Source organism: Canis aureus, chromosome 5, assembly GCF_053574225.1.
Source record: "Canis aureus isolate CA01 chromosome 5, VMU_Caureus_v.1.0, whole genome shotgun sequence".
Lineage (NCBI taxonomy): Eukaryota > Metazoa > Chordata > Mammalia > Carnivora > Canidae > Canis > Canis aureus.
Genome location: NC_135615.1, coordinates 23,490,849 through 23,514,314, shown reverse-complemented (window position 1 = coordinate 23,514,314; position 23,466 = coordinate 23,490,849). Strand labels below are relative to the sequence as shown.

Below are 23,466 nucleotides of genomic sequence, written 5' to 3'. Positions count from 1 at the left end.
CTGGAATCTGAAGGGTTTTCTAGAAATAGGTCACTGATAATTTTGCGATTAATTTAGGTGGGGGAAGAGGAGAAAAAAAACCTGACCTCAGAGCAGACCTTTCCTGATCCATTAGGCCACAAGCCAGAGTTTCTGACCAATGTGCTCAAGGTCAGAAAGTCCCTTTCAGCACGCATCTGGACATCTTTTGAAAGAACTACGGATCCTACGGTACCGGAGCTGTAGGTGTTACTGGTAGAGATGTACTGAAAACCTGCTGGGCTGCCTCTGGGGAAAAAGCCTCTTATTTCCAGGCTGGGAAACTCCAGACTTTACCCCGTGGGCAGCCGGGTGCCTGGGGCAGGATGTGTGGGCGGGGGGACACCAGGGCCCCTCCAGCCCGCAAACACATGGGAAGAGCTCCTCATTCAGCTGTGATGGAGAATTTGTGCCAATTTTTCCAAAGACCCTCGGCAGCACCGGATATGAGTACGCATCCTATGAAGAGAATGTTGTCAGGAACTGTGGCTCATCTGTTTTTACACAGATGGAACACTGGTGACTAGCCCACTGATCTCAGAAGACAGAAGGGGTGCTTTCCTCTTTGAAAAGGGGAAATTTGAAACAAACAGTATCCCCAAAGAAGAAAGAAATCTGTTGTCCTAAAAGTAAGGGAAGGAAATGACAATCTGTTTCAGCCTTCAGGGAAAACAACAACAAAAAAAACCCAAAAAAGCCCACCAGCAGCAGCATATTCCCAGCAGATCTGCAAAAGCTGTAAGGAAAAGTTCTGGCAGACGCCTCAGGAGTAAACAGGAGGGAAAAGTTTGAACTCTTTGTTATGATGAAGAGACATTTATTTCCCTTACAAATCCTCAATTATAAGTTCCTTACATAAAAGATGTCCTAAGAGACCCTGCGAAATAATGTCACATTGTAGATTTTGAGATAAACGTGTGATCTCGGGAGACCGTCTCCGAGAATTAAATGCGATTCTTAACATGAAAAATGCATGCCTGGACGACTTCTCATCAGGCTCAGAAATTATAAAAATTAGATGGTTCACTTGAAAGAGTGGTGAAGTGGAGGCTCTGTGGAAAAGCAGCACCCCCGAGAGTGGGGAGGGGTCTCTGCAGGAGCTCTCCAGTGTGGCTGCTTCATTGCTCAGTTGGCGCTTTTGCCAATGGATGAAGAGGACAAATATCACTGGGGGCAGAGGATGAACAGTCGGTTACAAAAATTAGCAGCAGCGTCTAGTAAAAATACAAAGTACAATCTCTAGTTGAAACTACCATTTTTGAGCAACTCATATGGATTCCCTTTCATTTACTGTGGAATGAGGAGGCTTTATCCTTCTAGCTCCCAGACTCTTAATTCCATTGTAGTATCAAGAGGGTTAGCTAAGGGGTGTCTGGATGGCTCACTGGTTGACTGTCTGCCTTTGGCTCAGGTCGTGATGGCAGGGTCCTGGGATCGAGTCCTGTATTAGGCTTCCCTGAGGGAGCTGGCTTCTCTCTCTGCCTATGTCTCTGCCTCCCTCTCTGTGTCTCTCGTGAATAAAGAGGGTTAGCTGATGGGATCCCTGGGTGGCTCAGCAGTTGAGCATCTGCCTTCCGCTCAGGTCGTGATCTTGGGATCCGGGATCGAGTCCCACATCAGGCTCCCTGCAAGGAGCCTGCTTCTCCCTCTGCCTGTGTCTCTGCCTCTCTGTGTCTCTCATGAATAAATAAATAAATCTTAAAAAAAGAAACAAAAAACAAGAGGGCTAGCCGAGATGGGAAGAGAGCGATGCCTACAAGAATTCAACAGTGGTATTTATTTATTTTTCAATGTTTAAAATTTCATCATTGGAGAGGAGGTCACTTAGGTTGTACATGGTTACTCTGTTCTGGTTCTCGTTACTAGGTAGAGCTATTCCTTTTTTTTTTTTTTTTTAAGATTTTATTTATTTATTCATTAGAGAGAGGCAGAGACATAGGCAGAGGGAGAAGCAGGCTCCATGCAGGGAGCCCGATGTGGGACTTGATCCCAAGACTCCAGGATCATGCCCTGAGCCAAAGGCAGGTGCCCAACCGCTGAGCCACCCAGGCGTCCCGGTAGAGCTATCCCTTTAGCAGAAACAGATCACTGTAAATGACTTAATTGGGCTCCCCCCCAAATGAGATCAGAGAGGGGCAACTGTTCCCCCTGTTCTTAGTTTTGACTCCGGCACAACCCACTCAAGCAAGCCCAGAAATAGCCATTCCACAGAAGGAGATTTCTCAGCCCTCACTGGTTACACAGTCCAGTATGAACACTGCCCGGAGGAGGCCCTGTCCCCTGGTTGAGCCTGCAGGGCTGTGCCCGCCTGCAAAGCACTGAGCTTATGACCAAGATTAAAGCCCCTGGAATCCTGCTCATCCCTAGACCCAAAAGGAGAGGGGGTGGGGCTGGTAACAGGGATCTCTAAGAGGCTAGAGAGAGACACACCAGGGAGGAGATGGAGTGAGAGCAAGAAAGAAAGGAGAAAGACTGAAGTCTGGGCTTACATTTTTAAAGCCCAAACAACCCCCAAAACAATGCGATCGCTCCCAGCGCGAGGCAGCGTGTTTTGAGCCAAACACAGCCACGGCCATAATACAGCTGGCTGCGGCCGATCAGATCACCCCTCCGTGGGGAGAGGTCAGAGAGCTGGCATCCTCATTGTTATATCGGTTATTAATAAACTTCCGAACAATGGAAGGAAGTGCCAGCGCTCAGAGAATGAGAATGCGTGAAAGGGTGAGTAATGGATGCGGACAGATCGAGGCGGAGCGCGGGCCCAGGCTCAGCACATGTTTCCCCCCACAACGGAAAGTGTCAGAGCCGGGGCACGACTGCAGACCGCAGGGTTTGGGGGGTTTTTGTGTTTTAAACCAAAGATCCCTGGCCACATTCTTCGCAGTCCTGCTGATCACAGTGATGACTCAATTGCTATCTCATTAATCACCCCGCCTCACTCCTATTTATAGGCACAACGTGGCCCTTTGTTTTGTAGCCAATGGGTGGCTCACGGCCCTGCACTCCCAGTCAAGAAGCCAGCCTCAGTCCCCTGGTTTTGTCTCCGTAAGACAGGACACACAGTACATTTTTTTTTTTTTTTTTGGTCTTGTTGGTTCACGCGACAAGCCACAGGGGCTTCGGAAGAGTAGGTTGTTTTCTAAGTTTACACTGTTTTCTTTAAATAGGCTGAGAGCAAAAGCAGGTCTCCCTTGGGCCCTACACTCCCACTGGCGTCAGAATGGTTACACGAGGGATCCCTGGGTGGCTTAGCAGTTTAGAGCCTGCCTTCGCCCAGGGCGTCCTGGGACGAGTCTCGCATCGGGCTCCCTGCATGGAGCCTGCTTCTCCCTCTGCCTGTGTCTCTGCTCCTCTCTCTTGCTCTGTGTCTCTCATGAATAAATAAAATCTTAAAAAAAAAAAAAAAAAAAGAATGGTTACACGATGGCAAAGCCTCCAGACAATGTTCGAGACAGTCCTACACTCCCTCCCACTTTCAGAGGAGCCAAGGAAAGGCCCTGTGGGCTCAGCTACTGGGACAAGGGCACTTGTTGTTTTGGGTTTTGTTTGGCTACTGCATTTTTTTTTTCTCCTCTCCAATTTTTTTTAGATTTCAAGAAATGGAGAAAGGGAAGGGAGGAACCAACCCTGTGAAGTCCCACAGAAAAAGATTTCAGATGCTTTTGTTTGTTTAAACTCTGAACACATCTTGAGTGGTTTAAATTCAGAGCTGTCCTCTCTGACTCTGTGTGGGCCCCTGCAAATTTGTCACCTGAAACACAGATCAGCAAGAGCAATGGAGAGAGGTATAGACAAATTGGGAGGAAACGTGCAGGTTCTCCCAGGGCGTAGTGAAGAGAGGACCCTGCTTCCCACCCCTGCGGTGGGCAATCAGGGTGTTGAGGGCGCACCCGGCCATGCAAAGATCTGAGGGGGCCGAGGCAGTGGCAGGCTTGTGGAGGGCAGGGCAGGTGGCTCCATCGGCCTGCCTTGGCACCCGAGCTGCCTTGATGTCCCTTCTCCCAGGGAACTCTGGGAAAACCATGCCATCTCTCCGCTGATGTGTTCTGGGGACAAGGTTTCTCACGTCCTTTCAAGTCTGGCCACCAGGGCCTCTCCACAAATAGATTTGGGATGCAGATAGATTTCCTGCAGTCTGAATCACATTCAATGCTGGAGGGGGTGGATTCCTTTTAGTCCAACACAGGCCTTACATCTTGGGCTCAGACAGTTCACCGGCTCTAAGGGAGTCTACTAGGACAGGGGCCTACAGGGCTGACACAGGAGGGTCCCCGGGATCACCACTGAAGAATTTAGGGAGCCTAGCTGTAAGTCTCAATAAATCGTTTCAACTATGTGGATTGTTTCTTTTTGAAACAGAAGCCCCTGGCACAGGGCGTTAGTAAGTATAGACTTCCGACTTCTTTCATACATAGCAATGACACTGCTTTGTTTCTCTAGCAACTCATACCTCACATGCCAAGTACTGGGCGTCAGTAGTTTTAAAGGTATTTACATGCCTTTAGTTAAATAGGAAAACTGCCTTCAGAGTTACTAAGAGCCTGGAAATATTTTCTCTGTTGACATCAATAAACAGTATGAAACACGTTGAAGAAAGAGACTCTAACTTTTTAAAATGTTGTGTATACTACACCAAGCAAGGTTTGGGAACTAGGAAAAGTGTTCACACCATAGCAATAATCTTACATTGTCATATGGCTCAGCTACACCAAATCTAGGTATACACCAAGGTAAAAAAGCGGATGGAAGGCAGCAAGGGTGCACATTCTTTGCAAGAGGAGCCTGATTTGACAAGATTAGCGTTTCGAGGTCTGACGCCAGCGTACAGAGTGACACAGTACAACCCAAGGGAGACTATTGGTGATGGGTATGCGTGAGTTGGGCAACGCCCAACACAGCATATGCCTCAGGAACACAGAAGAAGGTCCTTAGGATGTGGCATATGCAGGATTCTTAGTACTCATCTTCCAATTTTGATTTCAATAATCCTATGACACTGACTTTGGTTTTGGCAGTGATTTTCTGGATTTGACACCAAAATCAAAAGCACCCAAAGCAAAAATGAACAAGTGGAACTACATTAAACTAAGAAGCTTCTGCACAGTCAAGGAAACCATCAACAAAGCAAAAAAGGCAACCTACTGAATGGGGGAAGATACTTGCAAATCATCTATCTGATTAAGGAGTTAATATAAAAAACAAAACAAAACAAAACAAAACAAAAAACCAAACAAAAACAACCTCATACAACTCAATAGCAAAAAACTCAAACAATCCAATGAACAACTGGGCATAGGACCTTATTAGACATTTTCCCAAAGACATTCAAATGGCCAACAAACATGTGAAAAGGTGTTCAGCATCACTTATCATCAGGGAAATGCCAATCAAAACTACAATGAGATACAGTACCTGTCAAGATGGCTAGAATCAAAAACAGAAGAAATAACAAATATTGGTGAGGATGTAGAGAGAAAGGAACCCTTGTGAGCTGTTGGTGGGAATGCAAACTGGTACAGCTACTCTGGAAAACAGTAGGAGGGTCCTCAAAAAAATTAAGAATAAAACTACCATATGATCTAGCAATTCCACTTCTGGATACTTCCCTGGAGAGAATGAAAACGCTAATTCACAAAGATACACGTACCCCTCCATTCACTGCAGCATTACTTAAAACAGCCAAGGTATGAAAACCACCCACCAATGAATGGATAATGAAAATGTGGCATATACATAAATGGAATATTGTTCAGCCATAAAAATGAATGAAATCTTGCTGTTTGGGAAAACAGATGGAACCTGACAGCATTATGTTAAGTGAAATAAGTCAGATAAAGAGAAACAAATACCATATGTATGATCTCACTTATATGTGGAACTTAATACAAACCCCAAAACTGAAGCTCATAGATGCTCAGAAGAGACTGGTGGTTGCCAGAGATGGGGGTGGGGGAAATTGATGAAGAGGTTCAAAATGTACTTATTTCCAGTTAAAAATAAGTCATACAAATGTAATGTTAAACATTTAAAAAATCATGTTTGGAGTATCTACTGGGTGCCAGACACTGGGCTAGAAGTAGAAAGAAGGATTTTCTTTTTTCTTAAGTAGGCTCTATGCCCAAAGCAGGACTCAAACTCATGACCCTGAGATCAGGACCTGAGCTCAGTCCAATAGTCAGATGCTCAACTGACTGAGGCGCCCAGGCGACCATGGAAAAAAAGGACTTTAAAATAAAGATTCATTTCTCAAAATGTTTTTAAAGAATATATATTAGACACCTTTTTCTCTTTTCCTTTCTTTTTTTTTTTTTTTTTTAAGCATGAGGCAGTCGGTGAAGGAGAGAAACGAATTGACCAAATAGGATACTAAATCAGATGCATCATATTTTCAAATGAAAAGTAGAACATGGGAGTCTGGCAAGTGTACTAAAAAAAAGTGTTTAAAATCAGGGCTTTCCTGGAAAAGCAATACATCTGTGGGAGTGTATGACTAAGGAACTCTCAAGAAATGGTTAGGTAAGAGGACACCAAGGTACAAAAAGAACGCAGTGGGATATCAGCCAGCTATGGAGACATGTAAGCCAGCTAGATGTCCACATCTATGGACACTAGAAATTCCCTTTGTGAACTGATGGCCTATATTCTTTCCTTTTGGGGATCTCTCCCTCCATGGTCTTCCTAAATCATGGGATGGAGGCCTCCCCAATGAACTCAGCCTCAGCATGGCTTCAGGCTCCAGCTTGCAGGGCTAGGCAGGGTTTGAGATGCTGCTGGGTCTGGTCATGGGGTGTGGCTCCTACTTCCCAGGCTCCTCCTCTCGCACAGTGGTACAGCAGACAGCAGGCAGGGAAAGAGCCCAGGGGGCCAGGGCCCACCACTGTTGCCCCTCTAAAAGCAGGGACAGCTAAGGCTTTAGCTGCCTCCAGCCACTCCCAAACAGCTTAGCCTGGGGCCCTTGACATGAAGTCACCACACATTTGAAAATTACTTTAATATCTCAGTATAAAGCTGCTTCATTTGATATTATAACATTATATTACTCTGTCTACCAGGCTGGTGGCAGTCACACAGACGAACTGTTTCCTAATCTTAAAGATGCCTGGATCTCATTTGCTGATGACTGAGTGGTGCCCGTTCAAGGTCAGGAGGTGTGAGTGCACAATCCAGTGCACAATCTGGTCTGTGACTCTGTTAGGTTACTGGCGTGGTGCTCCAGAGGCTGACAGATATGAGGGGCCAGAGGAGATGGCCCAAAACACAGGTCTGGAAATAGGGATACCTGTATTCTGTGTCCCTGAGCAATACCATCACTTCAGGCTTCTAGCTCTTTCTTAGCAGGAAGAGTGTGGCTCAAGGTGCTGTCCTCAGACTGGCTGCATCAGCATCTCTCAGGGACTTGTGTATGCCAATTCTCAGGCTCACCCCAGAACCTGCAGTCAGACCCCCTGGGGCTGGAGCTCAACTATCTGTGTTTTGAGCTGCCCTCTGAATGGCTCTGATGCACCTGTAAGTTTAAGAACCCTCAAGTTACAAGAATTCACTGTCCTTTTGGATATAACCAGGCCATACTCAGAAAGTACCCGGACTTCCAAATGGATATGAAACCACAGCAGGGATGCACATCTCACTGAGCCTGAAGGATGAGCCGGGCTCATTTGTGGCTGGATGAGGAGGACTGTCAGCAGATAAATCCAAGCTTGAATAGGAGACTATGGGTTTTAACAAGAGTTGGAAGTGTCTAGAGTATAAACACAGGGTTTGGTTCTGGCTCTGCCCTCTGCCACTCAGCAGGGGATTGAGAGTGGCTATTAATTTGAGGCAGGGGTCTGGAGCTTTGTACAACATTCTCTTCGATACACAACAGCCCCATTCTTTACAGCTTTTACCGTAAACCTCAGGGCCTCAGAAATGATGATCATGCGGCTCTCTGTGCTGATGAAAAAAATTTGGAGAATCGAGGTGGCAAGGGGTTTATGGTAAATGCTATGGTGATCTAGGAGAGGTAGATCCAGATTTTGTGGGGCATGAAGCTTATATTGGCGGCTTTATTTAAGGAAAAGAATGAAATTATTGCAATAGCCATGACACAGAAGCAATTTAAGTGCCCACTGACAGATGAATGGATAAAGTTAACGTGGCATATATACACAATGGAGTATTACTCAGCCATAGAAAGGAATGAGATCTTACCATTTATGACAACATGGACTTGGCAGGTACTACGCTAAGTAAAATAAGTCAGACAGAGAAACAAATACCATATGATTTCACTCAGATGTGGAATCTAAAAAAGAAACGAATAAACAAGCAAAAAGCAGAAACAGATCCATAAATATAGAGAACTGGTAGTTGACAGAGGGAGAGGGATGGAGCGACCAGTAAAACAGGTAAAGGTGAGTGGGAAGTCCAGGCTTCCAGAGATGGAACGAGTAAGTCATAGGGATGAAACGTACAGCACAGAGAATATAGTCAATGAGATTTTAACAGGGAGAGATGGGCATGGCAGGGAGAGATTTGCAGTGAGCACAGGAGACCAGAGGTGATGGATCACTACCTTGTACACCTGAAACTAATGTAACACTGTGTGTCAACTGCATTTCTAGGTAAAAAAGAAAAGAACGCAAAACATAGAACTTCCACAAAAACACATGGCATGTGAACACGTGCAGTCACTAGACGGTTGTAGAAAGACCCCCATGCCCGGGATCCCTGGGTGGCTCAGCAGTTTAGCGCCGCCTTCCGCCCAGAGTGCGATCCTGGAGACCCGGGATCGAGTCCCACATCGGGCTCCCTGCATGGAGCCTGCTTCTCCCTCTGTCTGTGTCTCTGCTTCTCTCTCTCTCTCTCTCTCTGTGTCTCTCATGAATAAATAAATAATCTTAAAAAAAAAAAAAAAGGCCCCAGTAAGCAATAGGATTTTGTTCTTATGACATCACTCTTCACTGCTAATTCTTGCTTATTTGTTTCTCTTTGGTAATGTTTTCGCTTCCATTCTTTTACAACCCCCGGAAGCACCAGGTGAAAAGAAAAACAATGAGAAGCTAGAAGAGAAACACAATAGGGAAGGTGCAACAAAGAGGAAGTGCAGTGAGGAATGGAAGAATCTAGACAAAGCTGATGGAGGCAGGAGGCAAGATCCTCTGCATGGGCAGGATGCCTCTGTGAGTGAAGGAGCTCCTGTCCCCATCACCAGGGGTGGAAGCAGGAGGAGCACAGAAGGAAAGGCTGCATATGAAGGGCGGGGCCTTATAAACCTTAGGGGGCGTGGCCTCGGTAGGCCACAGGGGGCGGGGCCTCAGGAAACCCTATGGGGCGGAGCCTTAGCAAAACACACAGGGCCGGGCCGCCAAAGATAGAGGGATGCTCCAACCCGTGCAGAACAAAGATGATGCTAGGGATTTAATATTCAGAGACAGCTTCCAGAATGCTAGAGCAGGAAAGAATTAAAAAAAAAAAAAGGAAGAAAGAGAAGATGACGTAGGGCAAATAAAGACTTCTTGCTTCCCTTTCAGGGCTCAGAGGCAAAGGTACGCTGAGCCCAAGAACAATCAGCCTTCGAAGGTGTGTGGCCGGAGGAGTAATCTGCATCAGTTATACTTTCTAGCATTTCCAAACAATGATCCTCTCCCTCCCTCTTCCTGCGCTCCTCAAACCTCCGCCTCTTCCTGTCACTGCATCCCTACTCTGGACACCAGTCAGCCCAATCGGAGCCGCCAGGGCCTCTCTCCTGCATCCAGGGACAAAATGACTTGCCCAGGGCTCGGAGAAACAAACTTGGAATCAGACCCGTGGACGCTCAGGTGTGAAGGGCTCAACTCCTACACCGCGTTCCGCGACACAAGACTCTCCTTGCCAAAGGCCAAGAGTGTCTGTACCTTCTAAGGTCCCGAGGAGATACCTGGGAATAGGATGCAGTTCTGCCCTGCACCACGCACCTGCCTTCAGCCCCTCCTTAGTGGAATTTTCCTTTAAGGACACACGAGTGAACCAACCACACCTTGTCCTTGGACTTGACATTCCAGACAGTGGCCATCGGCACTCAGCAGGCTCTGGAGGGTGCCTGAGGGGACGCATGCGGCCAACAGTCCTTCCCACACTAGCGGCTCTGCTGTGGCTTCTCCGCCCCCCACCCTTTGGCACTTCTGGCAGTTTTCTCAGATTCCTATTTGGCTCAAAACCTGGGTCTCACAAGCGGAGCCAGTTCCTGGCGAGCCTGCCAAGCTGCCTCCTCAGCAGCTGCCACTCTGTGACCTTCCCCGGAGCCACTCTGGGGTGGAAGCCATGCTCGAGCGACAGCCTCCCCCACTTTCTCCACAAAAGCCCTGCTCACCTGATGACAGGAGGCTCCCGCTGCTGCCACTGATGATCTTCCCTTTGCTCCCCATGTTGGCCAGCTTTGAGGTCTTCAGCGTGCCAGTCTCGGTTAGGTCAATGGCGATCTCACTCAGGCTTCGCGCGGCATGGATCTTAGACTAGAGTGGAAAAGATGACTAGGTTATGAAGAGGCGTTCACCTCTGAGAGTGAAGGGTCATCACCTGTGCACTCATGGTCCTGAAACTTAGCAAATGGACTCATTTCTGGCTCGCAGCACTTTTCGATTTGTGGTTCCTTGGCCTCGTGCCTCATCACTGAAAATCCCTGCAGGAGGTATGGCTCTAGAGCTGACACCAGTGATGCGTTTTCAAGCGACTCTACAGGCTGAGCCGTCTAGTGCCTAGAGTAGCGGTTCTAGTGTCAGACAGACCTGGTTGGAGTCCTGGTTTGGGGAGAGTCACTTGATCTCACTGAGACTCATTATTCCCAACTACAAAATGGGAAAAACACTGACGGGTCTGTGAGGGTGGAAGGAAGTAAGGTGAAGGGCTCCCCTCTGCCGCTCCCTGGTACACAGCTCCCAATAAATAGTGGTGATTATATTTTCTGTTGAAAGGAGGAGGGAAAAAAATAATTTTCAGCTCTGTGAATGACATAAGAGGTACATGAAACAGATTTATGAGGTTCCTATAGATTCTGAGGTGACTTAAACCCCTTAGGTCATTAGGCCATGGGATGTTTAGAAGACTGGCAAGTGACCGTGCTCTATACATATAAGCAGCATCTCTACATGTGTAGACACCCCTAGACAACTGCTCATTTGGACACGTGGGCCTCACCAACAAATGCCCAACACGGTGTTGCTGCTTCTATTTCGATACCTAACTATATACTCCAAAGTCTTCAGAATATAGTTAACGCTCCACTCCGTTTATTCTCCATATTAATTGGCCTGCCTTGGCTCCTAGTAACATCAGGCTAGATTAATTGGAAAAGTACTCAGTTATCACAGTTATATTCCTAAAAGTGGTTTCTTTAAAAAAAAAAAAAAAGATTTTATTTATCTATTAGAGAGCATAAGCAGGGGGAACAGCAGGCAGAGGGGAGAAGCAGACTCCCTGCTGAGCAGAGAGCCCAATGTAGGGCTTGATCCAGGACGCTGGGATCCTGACCTGAGCTGAAGGCAGAGGCTAAACCAATGGAGCCACCCAGGTGCCCCAAGTTGTTTGTTTTTCATAAGGCTAACCTTTGTTAGTTACTGCCCTTGGTAAATGAAAATGGGTTTGCATTTCCTACATGTGTTTGAGGTTTGCTTTTTTTTTTTTTTTGCCCCCTTCAGAAAATCCATTTTTGTGATCGCACTCAAGGCAACAGGCTTTACCCATAGTGCAAACTTAATGAAACAACTATAAATGCTAGTAGGACCCATCCATTTGCTGAAGTTTCTTTCGGTGGCCATCAGCTATAGCCCGTACACCAATGGAACGGGGTAATGTCCCAAACCGAGGTTTTCAGGCACTTAAAGTGTGTTCATCCAACCATCCCCCACCCCCAGCCCTCTGTGTGAGACCAGGGCTGTCTGCCACACGGGAGAAGCTGGCAGAGGGCAAATAAGGGGGCCACGGCAGGGTGGCTAGATGGTGCCCCCGCCCCCCTTATTTGACATGCTCTGCCCGGGTGCCCTGAGCTGTCCAGCAAAGGCTCTCTGAATCCCCATGGCCTCCCTTCTTCTGACCCCTACACTGATGAAGGACCATGTCTTTCGACAGATGAGTACTTTCCCCTTGTTATAAGAGAGTCTGAGGACTGAGGAAATGCAGAGTCTTGTCGCTTGTTTTGTTCTCCGGGTACCAACATCATCCCATTGGTCCTTTCTTGACCCATGTCTCCGTTCTGACCTCAACTCTGAATGTCCCTGCACTGAGATCCAGGTCACCTTCCTCGGGTCAGGGCCTCTTTGCTCAGGACATAACCCCGGCCACCCCCCCAGAAACATCAGGCTCAGGGTGGGGATTGGGGGGTGGGCAGAAGCAAAAAGTGCCCTTCATTTCACATCCACAGCGCATATCCACGGGGCACATCTGGTTGAGCTTTACCCTCTGAGCAAGCAGAGCACACTCATTACTTTCTGCAGCACTCCTCTTCACCAACGCCCACGTCTTAATAAAAGGAGCTGTCGCTTGCAGCTACTTAATGACTCATGGACACAGAACAAGTCAGCAATGGTGGGGAGGTACCCAGGCTTTGAAGTCAGAAAGATCTGGACTGGAATCTTGGCTTTCGCCAATTCACCACTGTTTGGCCATGATCTTCAACCTGTCGGATACTCAGATCCCTGTCTACAAAATGGAGCTCTTAAAACTACCACATGGTGAGGTTGGAATAAATTAGGTAATATATGTGAGGGCCACTGGAATTAAAATAGGAACAGGATTCAAATCAGGGCCTGGAAGTCAATGAGGTGAGACTGATGGCTCAACCTGGTATCTGGGGGATCTCATTAATCACACGGAAGACCTGTCCCCACCCCACCTTCATTCCTGCCACACATCCGTCTGAGAGGGACACTAGATTCTTAGAAGCTTTAGGAAATTACTAGCTTCTCTCCAAATGGAAATATGACAATGATCAAAAAGACCCAGCAGAGAGTGCAGTGCTAAGAGGAATGAGTACAGATGGGGGGATTCTTTTCTCACAAAGTCAAGTCTTTGGAACAACCCCAAAATGGTTCCAACATTCTGAACATTGTGCTTTGAGGGTCTTGCCCTCTGAAGTTTCATTACTGTTATATCTCATGGGCAAGGCTGCATCATTCCCTACCATGCTTTCGCTTTTCATCTAGATGGAATGAAGAACAGAAGATGGATCGGGGGGAAAAAAAAGACTAAGAAAAAGGAAGATATCTGGACTGGAGGCCAACTCCAGAAGTCCCCACTCTGAGTTTAGAGGACAAGTGTCTAATGTTTACTCTCATCATTTGGTGCTTTCAAGTATTTTCCTCCCAAGTCTAGAAGACATGTCTTGGCTCTGGGCTTCAGAGGTTGCTGGGATCCAGCTGACATTTCTGATCGTTGGGGTCAACAGATATAAGCTACCAGCTGTAGTTGGTGCCTGAACAGCCTCTCATTCTGTAGGAGTCACAGGAAACCAACTGATATGGGCTCTTTCTGTTCTGTCTTTGGTGATGGAAGGTGTGTGTGTGTGTGTGTGTGTGTGTGTGTGTGTGTGTGTGTGTGTGTGAATGAGAGAGACAGAGAGAGAGAGAGAGGATGAATGTTCTTATGTGATTTGCAGAAGGATCCTGAGCGCCAAGGAAGAACGTGAGACTTCTCGGCCACCCACCCCTGCTGACTCAAACCACTAGACTGCACTTGTCTCTGGGACTGATAAGCATCACTTGGGAGGCCTGGGCTTTGCCGAAGCACTTCAGAGAAAGGAATGGTTGGCATGGGCCAACGCGGTAGGATGTGAAGCAACAGCTGGTATGCCAGCCAACACTGGTTGCTCAGAAATATTTTGCAGCTCGTCCCGGGCCTGTCTGCCATCACTCACCAGAGGTCATTCTGCCCACCAGCGACGGATCACCTCACCCTTGTACAAAGAACGACATTCCAGCAATGAAAGGTGTCGTAACATAATTCCTAAGGGGAATTTTATCATCTCTGATTTAATTTGGGAAACTTTGAGAGAATTTAACCTTTACACAAGTGTTGGCCAGTGAACGGTATGTTGGATTAATGATGATAATAAAAGATAGCACATTATCTCCTGAAGCAATTTCACACACATTGTGTCACTGGGCCAATCAATACTTTCTGAATTTCCTTCCTCGTTCTCTAATCAGGGAAGCAAACCAGGAGCAACAGAAAACTTAACCAGGAGCAACAGAAAACTTGCCCAGGGTCACAGAACTAGAAAGAGAGTCCCTGGATTTCAAGGTGGGAGACTTGCTCCTCGCCTGCCTCTGTGGGTTGAGGAATTGGTTCCTGCGAGAAATGGAAGGGCTCTTGAGCCTCTGTGAGCATTCAAAGTATACTGGGGGAAGGTTCTCCCGCTCCTGGGCTCCTGGGTGGATGTGTATCTCCTCCCATCCCCCAGTGCTCACTGAGAAGGACAGCTGAAACTTTCCCTACCTGGTTTGGCCTTTTAAAAGACATGTCCTAAAAAATAAATAAACAAACAAACAAATAAATAAATAAAAGACATGTCCTGTTAATAAATGATCTTTGATCATTAGTTTTTGAAGTTTACTTGTTGCATCAGAGGGCTGATCTGTAAGCCTGGAGAATAAGGCTTCTCCAGCTACACAGTAAGACTATTTTCAAGAACGGGGGAGAAGAGTCCCGATAACTGGCCTCTTGAGTTACCCAGGAGACCCTCAATGCAAAGAATGAGCATGGGATCTGGGGTGGGAGGGTTTGCCAGACCTCAAACAGCTAATGTACTAATCTCAGGGTGAAAGATACTTTGTTTTTTCTCCTTTCAAAACTGTGCTGTCAGGGTGTGAGGGGTCTGCCCACAAGAGGAATTGGCAGTGGGGTTCAGGAGGGCTGCCAAGGTCTCTACCCCTTACCATCCCTTCCCAAACAATGCAGAGGATGGAATCGATGTTTTAAGGTTTGGGCTTCCAACTCCTGCAACCGGAGGGCAAAATGCTGACACCCACCCACGGTCTCAATCTAAAGCATGAGTCAAAAGGCTTTGGCCCTGTTTCTTTTGATGTAATCGGGCTTCAAATCCCTGTGCCAATGTCCATCATCACGAGGAAAGCCGTGGAATGCTCCCATTATGCCTAACAACAACACAAAAACCTCTACTCTGTGCCCACTCACCCCAGAAAATGACCAAAAAAGGGGGTCAGGAAGAAGATTTAACAGAGGAGAAAAACGTGTTACAAAGAAGAAAGTGACAGCTACACGGGCAGGGGCTCAGATTTGAAACTGAGTTATGAGTTGAGAGATTGTTTCCTCTTCTCCTGTTTTCTTAACTGTCTCTCTCCTTCCTCCCACTCCCCTTCCCAAGCCAGGGAGAGAGCGACTCATCCAGGCAGAAGAAGAAGTGGCCAGGATCCCAGAGGGCACCGATCTGACGAATCTTGGCCCAGGAAAGCCGGGGTCTGGCCACCTCCTTGCCCCCTGAGAACTCATAGGATGGGACAGAAAGTCCCTATGGGCCACGGCCAGTCTCCCTCCACAGCTCTGTATCCCCTCCTGCCCGGAGCCAGCAGGATCCTTGGGAAGGTGCTGGACCCACCCTGATGGGGCTCCTCACCGGAGAACTAATGAATGACACAGGCTCGTGGCGGGAAGGCAGGCAGCGGCTGCAGGAAGAGGGGGCTGAGTGTTGACATAAGCCGTGTGTGAACCAAGGAGACGTCATTCTCCCACCCGCCAGAAAATGCACCTGTGTGTCTGCACTTGGGCTGGGTCAAATCTCCCTTGGAGGATGACTGTTTACTAAGGCCCGAGGCTCCAGGTCTACTTTAGGGAAACAGGGTTGGGTGCCTGTGTGTGTGGGTTTTTTTTTTTTTTTTTTTTTTTTTTTTTTTTTTTTTTTAATGTTTCCAGTTCTGACTGTTTTAAAAAAATGGAGCTGGCAGTTGGAAAAGCCTGGAGCGCTTTCACAGCAATTATCCTAAACAGTTAGATGGTGTCTATTAATTGCAAACGGTTGCTTTTTCCTTTTTTTTTCCCCCCTCAAAAAGAAAACAATATGCCACTGTTTAAACCGTAAAGGGCTTGACAGCCTGTTCCCAGGAGAGGTTCCTGAGGTTTGGAAGCATGCTCCGAATTCCTCAAAAGGGCCCTACCTGGCTAGGGTTAAGTGGTTTGCGAGGCTGCATCCGTGGTTGGGCTGGGGCCCCTTGACCAAGTTGCGTGGAACGTGCCTTCTGGAAGGGCCTGTCTCCTTCCTCCCTCCTAGCATTCTGAAAGGCCAGTCTGTACCTGCGCACATCCCAGGGCGAGGGCCACGGCACCCCTCCCCCCCAATTCAATCCCCAATCCCTCAGCTAGGACACAAGGACTCTGGTGTGCCCTTGGGCAAGCCTGCGGCTTGGTGAAAGGTCTGCTCATTGCACAGTCCCTCCCAGTTCCCAGAAAAGGACTTACCTTACTCTGCTTTCTGTCCAGGTAGAATTGGTGTTGGCTAATGGCCATAGCCCAAATGGACTTGATCAAAGCTGGACATGCGTACCACGTATGCACTGCGATGCCACTGTGCCCAAACGTCCTCCTTGTCACTGAAGCCCTGCGACAGCAAGAATCACAAGGTTCAACCAGGTTTATGATGCGGGACTCCAGTGACTGGGTGACAGCTTTTGCTGAAAACGTCGTGGGATCTAAAATCCCTGGCATAAAGGGGACAGATGAACATGCATGCACTCATACGCATGCATACACATACACACACTCTTAAGGAAACTAGCCAGCATAAGTCATCTTTTTAATTGTTTAGTAAAGATTGTATATATTTTCTTTATCCATTCATCAGTCAATGGACATTTGGGCTCTTTCCACAATTTAGCTATTGTTGATAACGCTGCTATAAACATTGGGGTACATGGGCCCCTTCCAAACAGCATTTTTGTATCCTTTGGATAAATACCTAGTAGTGCAATTGCTGGGTCTATTTCTGACTTTTTGAGGAACCTCCACACTGCTTTCCACAGTGGCTGCACCAGTTTGCATTCCCCCAACAGCCCATGAGGGTTCCCCTTTCTCTACATCCTCACCAACACCTGTTGTTTCCTGAGTTGTTAATTTTAGCCATTCTGACAGGTGTGAGGTAGTATCTCATTGTGGTTTTGATTTGCATTTTCCTGATGATGAGTGATATTGAACCCCTTTTCATGTGTCTGTTGGCCATCTGGATGTCTGCTTTGGAAAAGTGCCTATTCACGTCTTCCGCCCATTTTTAAACTGGATTATTTGTTTATATTTCTTTATATATTTTGGATACTAACCCTTTAACTGACATGTCAGTTGCAAATATCTTCTCCCATTCCTTCAGTTGCCTTTTACTTTTGGTGATTATTTCCTTCACTGGGCAGAAGCTTTTTATTTTGAAGAGGTCCCAACAGTTCATTTTTACTTTTGTTTCCCCTGCCTCCTTGTACAATGGAATACTACTTGGTGACCAAAAAGAATGAAATCTTGCCATTTTGCAACAACGTGGATGGAACCAGAGTGTATTATGCTAAGTGAAGTCAGAGAAAGACAAATACATGATTTCACTCATATGTGGAATTTAAGAAACAAAACAGGAGCAGAGGGGGAGGGAAGGAAAAAGAAGATAAAAACAGAGAGGGAAGCAAAGCATACAAAACTCTTAAAATAGAGAACAAACTGAGGGTTGCTGGAGGAGAGGAGGGGGAGGAGCTAAATAGGTGATGGGCCTTAAGGAGGGCACTTGGTGGGATGAGCACTGGGTTGTATGTGGGTGATGAATCACTGGATTCTGCTCCTGAAACCATGCTGCACTCAATATTAACTAATTTGAATTTAAATTAAAAAGTTATATATATTTAAGGTGTACAAGAGGAGTTGATATATACCCAGTGAAATGATTATTACTGTCAAGCTAATGAATGTATGTCATGTCTTCACATATCTGTGTCATGAGAGCACCTGAGATCTACCCTCTTAGCCCATTTCCATTATTCAGAACAGGGTCATTAACTACAGTCCCCATAGCTCTGTAGGCTTATTCTACATAACTGGAACTTTGTACCTCTGACCAACATCCCCCCGCCCCATTCCCGCTCTTCCCGGGCCCATATAACCACCTTTCTACCCTCTGCTTCTATATATTTGACTTTTTAGATTCCACATATGCATGAGATTATGCAGCTTCCCCCCACCCCCACCCCGCCCGTGTCTGGCTTATTTCTCTTAACATAATGTCCTCCACGTTCATCCACATTGTTGTAAGTGGCAGGATCACCTTCTTTCTTACGGCCGAGTAATATTCCCTTGTATATATACACACCACAATTTCTTCATCTATTCATACCTCAATGAACACTTAGATCATTCCCATAACCTGGCTATCATGAATAATGCTATTCTTTGGATTTTCTGTCTCCTTGGGGTTCAGAATTGGTCCAAGCATCTGCCTCGTCTGGGATAAGATGGGTCATTCTAGGTCACTGGACGGTCCTTTCTGAGCTTCAGATCCTGGCGTTGGGCCAAAACAAACTTGAGAAACAGGAAAAGCCTTTGACAAAGTCCTTTATTAAGCAGGCGATGCTGCCTATGGTGAAGGATAAGTAAATTCTGTTCTAATCACCACCACAGGCTGCAGCCTGCAGGAAACCTCGAGGGAGCCCAGACTTCTTAAACTGCTCTAACTCACTGTTCCTTGAAAGAGTTGGTTATCAATTTCAAATTTGGTCGAAGGGCTGGTAGGGTATAAAGAATCCAGAGAGAGGCGGCAGAAAGGAGTCCAGCCAATCTTCCGCACCAACCCCACCTCCACACACACGTTTACAGAGTAGATAGGGTGTGGATCTGCCTGGGGTGCAGAGAGGCAATCAGACTGTAAAAATGAAAACTGGAAAGTGTGGGTCCCAGCATAATTTGCCATATCCATGGTGTCAGGGGGGGAAAAAGTGACATGATCATGCTTTCAGTGATGTGCATTCCATGGGATAGGCAGGTAATTTTGCAAGTGAAATCTGAGGATGCGTGTTTGCACTGCATGTCTATGTGTGCGGGGCAAGGTGCTGGGGTGGGGCCTGGGGTATCTGATGCGAACATCAGGAGAAAAAAGTGTTCTCTCAGGTTAAGATACCTAATTTGGAAGAAACCTGGGGTAGGCAGGCCTCCTGAATAACTTTTTTATGGCATTTTTCCCTGGAAGAAAATCCAGAGCTGCTCCAATCATTTTACTTGGGGGCTAAAGACTGAACAGACGGTCTTCTTCAGACCCACATTCAGGGAGAAATTCATATCTGGTGGTTCATTAATGCTACTAATTCCAGGCAAGGTAGTCCTCACTTGGGTTAAAAGTTGGGAGGAAATGCCAGCTCATGAGACAGGAGAGTGCACAGTTGAAAATATTGGGAAGGAAGCCGACAAGAGTTAGGAGGAGCACCCCTGTAGCTCTGTAGAAGTGAAAAGAAAATGATCAGAACGCCCACATTGGCTTCTATACCAATGGCTGTTCCTGGGAATAAGCGTGATCCTTTCTCCCAGAAAAGCTGAATTAGAGAGGAAAAGTCACTGGAAGCGTGTTGGAGTAAAGCCTGAGAGTGGTAGGGGCCACATGCTCGTGCTTTTCAGGGAAGGCAAGGGAGGAAGGGTTCAGGATGCCAGCCAGGTCTGGAAGGTTCTGCAGGAGCAGCACATCAGACACCCATGAGAGTCTTCTCCTGTGCCGTTATTCATTTCTCTCTTCTCTGCATCTTTCCCTTTAGGCTCTTCCCAGCTCACCAACTTCTCTGTTTTGCAAAACCTTAGAAATAGAGTATTTGCCAAGCCCAGAGAATCACAGAACCAACGTGGGTATTGAGCTGGAAGTGTGTGTAGAGGAGCACAGACCCGATGTCATCTTCTCTGTCCGTGCCATGTCCCACCCATGGCCTCTTCAGGGCATGACCCTCTTCCTCACTTGCCATCCCATCACTTCGGTTCTGACTCCATTTCCTGCTGGGACCCCCCCCCCCAATGGGGAGTCAACCAGACTCATCTTCCCTGCTCCAAATAAACCTGGGGAGGTGGTTAGTGTAAGGAGTGCCCTGCGACCCTGGGGAGAGCGCACTTACCTGGGTAGGAGGGTTGGGGGCAGAGCAAAGGCACCAGGCCAAGTAGCTAACCTGCAGCCATCCCCTCTGCTTGCCTGGGTGCACGTTTGGAAAAGGTGTCTTTAAAGCTGCAGCTGACTTGGGTTTCTGCCTCTGACATCTGGGCAGACACTTCCTGGGCCTCCCTCCTCACCTCCCTGCCCACCTGCCTCTAGGCTGGCAGAGGGCTGATTTCTGTGCTTGGCCTGCCTCGGGGGCCTCCCTTCCCGCTTCTCTCTTACACACCCAGACAAAGCCTTCATCCCCCCAAGGGCCTACCTTCAGCTTTAAATCCTAGTCAGGCTTTGAAATTCAGTTCAGAATCCCTCCCTCCCAGAAACTTCTGACCAGCCTGGCTTCTGGCACCTTTGGTATTTATGGCCTGTGCCATCTGGCACTCAGTTCCCCGTGTTTTGTGTGTAGCCTGGGGTAATGCCTCTGAGCTCTGGAGCCAGACTCCCTGGGTTCAAATCCTGCTTGTACTGCTTGCCAGCTTTTTGAAACCCAGAGCAGGTGACTTTGTTTCTTTCATGCCTCAGTTTCCTGCTTGTAGGACAGGAACCTAGCAGCACCTGTTTCCTGGGGTTCCAGTGAGGACCCTATGAAATAATGTATCCCAAGTGTTTACAACAGTGCCTGCCCAGAGCAAATGCTCAATAAATAGCAAGTTCTTTCTGCTTTTCTCCTCAACTGTGCTAGAAGGCCAAAGGACCCAGTCTTCTCAGGACAAAGGACCTCTTTCTGTACCCAGAACACCTAAAATGAGCTAAAAACCCATGTAATAGTCATGTGTGGAGTTTGGACTCTTTCCTCTGTCTTGGGTCTTGGGAAAGTGAAGGGAAGTTAGTATTACATCACGGATACGGTGACAGACCCAAGAACACACACGCACACGCGCGCGCGCACACACACACACACACACCATTCAAGGATGTATCCAAGGTGTTTCCTGGAGTTAGCACAATTCCCAACCGAGGATTGTCTGTCTGGTCCTTACGCACAGCTCCTTAGATGATCCAACTCCCCGTTTCATTGCCAGGCAGCCCCTTTCTGCATCTGACTCACTGTGGCAATATTCGTTTCGCTCTTTTCAAGCATAGGTTTTGCCTCCCCTCAAATTTCTAAGTCTGATTCCATTCACCTGGAAAAGCGTGGCCGGAGCAGTACTCTCAGCATCTGCCTCTCCCCAGCTTGGCCTGCACAAATGGATCCCTGCTCTGCAGAGGCAGAGTCTCTAGACCGAGAGGCCCTTTGCAGGACCCTGAGAAATGCTGGGCAAGCCTGACTCTGCTAATGTCACCGCCTTCATCTGATTGTGCAGACTGGATCTCTACAATGTTCTCCACCTGCTGGTGGTGCGGTGACTGTGGGGTGTGGGCCGAGCACTCTTCCCCTCCGCGGGAGTGGCTGTTTCACACAGATTACATGGTGGGGCAAAGTGGCATGTCACCTCTGCTGGGTTATCGCTGGTGGCAGGAGCAGAGACACTGCACAAGCTCAACCCTCTGACTGGGGGGCCAGCGTCTTGTTCTCTCTGAGCTCTCTGGGAGGCAAAGATGTTTGTTTCGGGTGCTTGGAAGCCATGCGTGAGCGGAGTGGGGCCATGTCTCTTTGGCAGGCCAAGGCTGGGGTCTCAATGGTGCCTAAACATCTACAGAGTCTGACCTTCTCATGGTCTTCCTAGGGCCACCTTCTTGTAAATTCATTTTGGACTTCTTGAAAGCAATTTATCCTTAGGTGTCAGGCCTGTTTTCAGGGAGTTTTGGTCCTGTTTCTGGGCTGCCTCTAAGTCTAAGACTGCTAGCAGACAAAGAGAGGAAAAGCAGCCGGTATGTGCTGCCCGAGAACCTTCCACGCAGGGCTTGCTGCATTCCAAACCGGGACCCTATTGTTTGGCATGTGACTTAGAGAACACTGGTTTTCACACTGGTGCTCCCTAGGACACAGCCTTACGTGGGCAGAAAACGAAGTCTATTTCTTTCACATCCACCCACAACACTAACACCCTAAAATTACAGCTCATGGAATCAAACAGTTCAACACAACTTCTTTAGGTATAGATTCCTTTTGATGCTGACTGTCCTCCCCGAAATATTCTCAGAAGCTCTGACAGGCCATCCTTCAGACTCTTCACTGGCAAAAGCTCCACTAAAAGGACTCAGACTACCACCAGGTTTCATTTGGTGTTTGTCACCAAGTGCCATCCATCTTCCCTAGAAATGGCCCGGCATACAAAGACAACTCCACACATGGACACTGAACACGTGTAGCCAGATGAGATGATCACGGAATTGCCAATCCCTCTCATGCGTGCACACACACACACACACACTCATGCACATATACCAGCAAAGCACACTTGAACCCACCACATCTATCAGCATACTTAGTTACAAAACAAAGCTTTGCCATCAGATTTGAATAGACTCCCCAAGGGCAACCAGCCTCTACCCCTCCTCTCCCTGCACCCCCCCTCTCCAAAATGGACAATGACAGCCAGAAAATAGTAATATAAATAATATGCCGGGTGGGCCAGACACTCCCAGAAGAAAAGGACTTTTCCAGCTTACCTGCGGGGGTCATGAACTTCCACGGAAAACTTCTTCTCTCTGAAATACAGGTTTTCCAACTGCCTCCATTGGAATATCTGGACAGAAAACAATGCGGTTCACGTTCAAAAGTGGTTGGCTCGCGGCTCTCTAGTCCTCTCTTTGCCGCTTAACTTCTCTAGCTGGCAGCTTCCTTATCAAAACAGACACCGCACAGTTGTTTGCAAGTCGTCCGCCTCTTGCTTGAGACACACACACACACACACACACACACACACACATGCACACAGGCGCGCGCGCGCACACGCCGCTCTCCAATTCAAAGCCGGCAACGTGGGTGTGGATTTTCCTGCAGGTTTCTTAACGGGAACAAAAAAACAAGTTCTTCTGGAGTCGGTCCCCTCCGCTCTGCCTTTGTTGCGTGCCCCACGAGGCTGCCCTCGGAGGCGCGGGGCGGGCGGGGTGCAGGGCAGCTCCCGGAGGGGCGCGGGAGCCGTGGGCGCCGAGCGGCGCTCAGCTTCCTCCCTCCAGTGCTGAAATGGGAAGGCGGTCAAATTCCCAGCCTCCCATCGGGACTCCACTTCCTGCCTACTAATGTGCAAGAGCTCGGGACTCGCCCCGGTGATTGGGCTCGGGAAGCTTCCCCGAGAAGGGCGGGGGCCGCTGGAACCCTATTTCAGGGTAGGCAACTCCGGATAACAGCCGGCCGAGCCCCTGCCTCCTGCAGCACAAAGCACAGCCGGAGTCCGGCTGCAGGCGGGAGCTGCAGCCAGGGGCCTGCTGCCCTGGTGGGGGGGGAT

General features: G+C 47.9%; 1 protein-coding gene across 16 annotated transcripts in view; it reads right to left on the bottom strand.

Annotated features, from left to right (window-relative positions):
* FRMD4A (FERM domain containing 4A) overlaps window positions 1–23,466 on the bottom strand; it is a 741,134-nt gene that overhangs the window by 43,783 nt on the left and 673,885 nt on the right. For all 16 annotated transcript variants that reach the window (XM_077897154.1, XM_077897147.1, XM_077897150.1 and 13 more), the window contains 3 exons: window positions 22,688–22,764; window positions 16,444–16,582; window positions 10,349–10,490 (listed from right to left, as the gene is read on the bottom strand). In XM_077897154.1, the coding sequence (XP_077753280.1) occupies window positions 10,349–10,490; window positions 16,444–16,582; window positions 22,688–22,764 (358 nt within the window). The remainder of the gene's footprint in view (window positions 1–10,348; window positions 10,491–16,443; window positions 16,583–22,687; window positions 22,765–23,466) is intronic.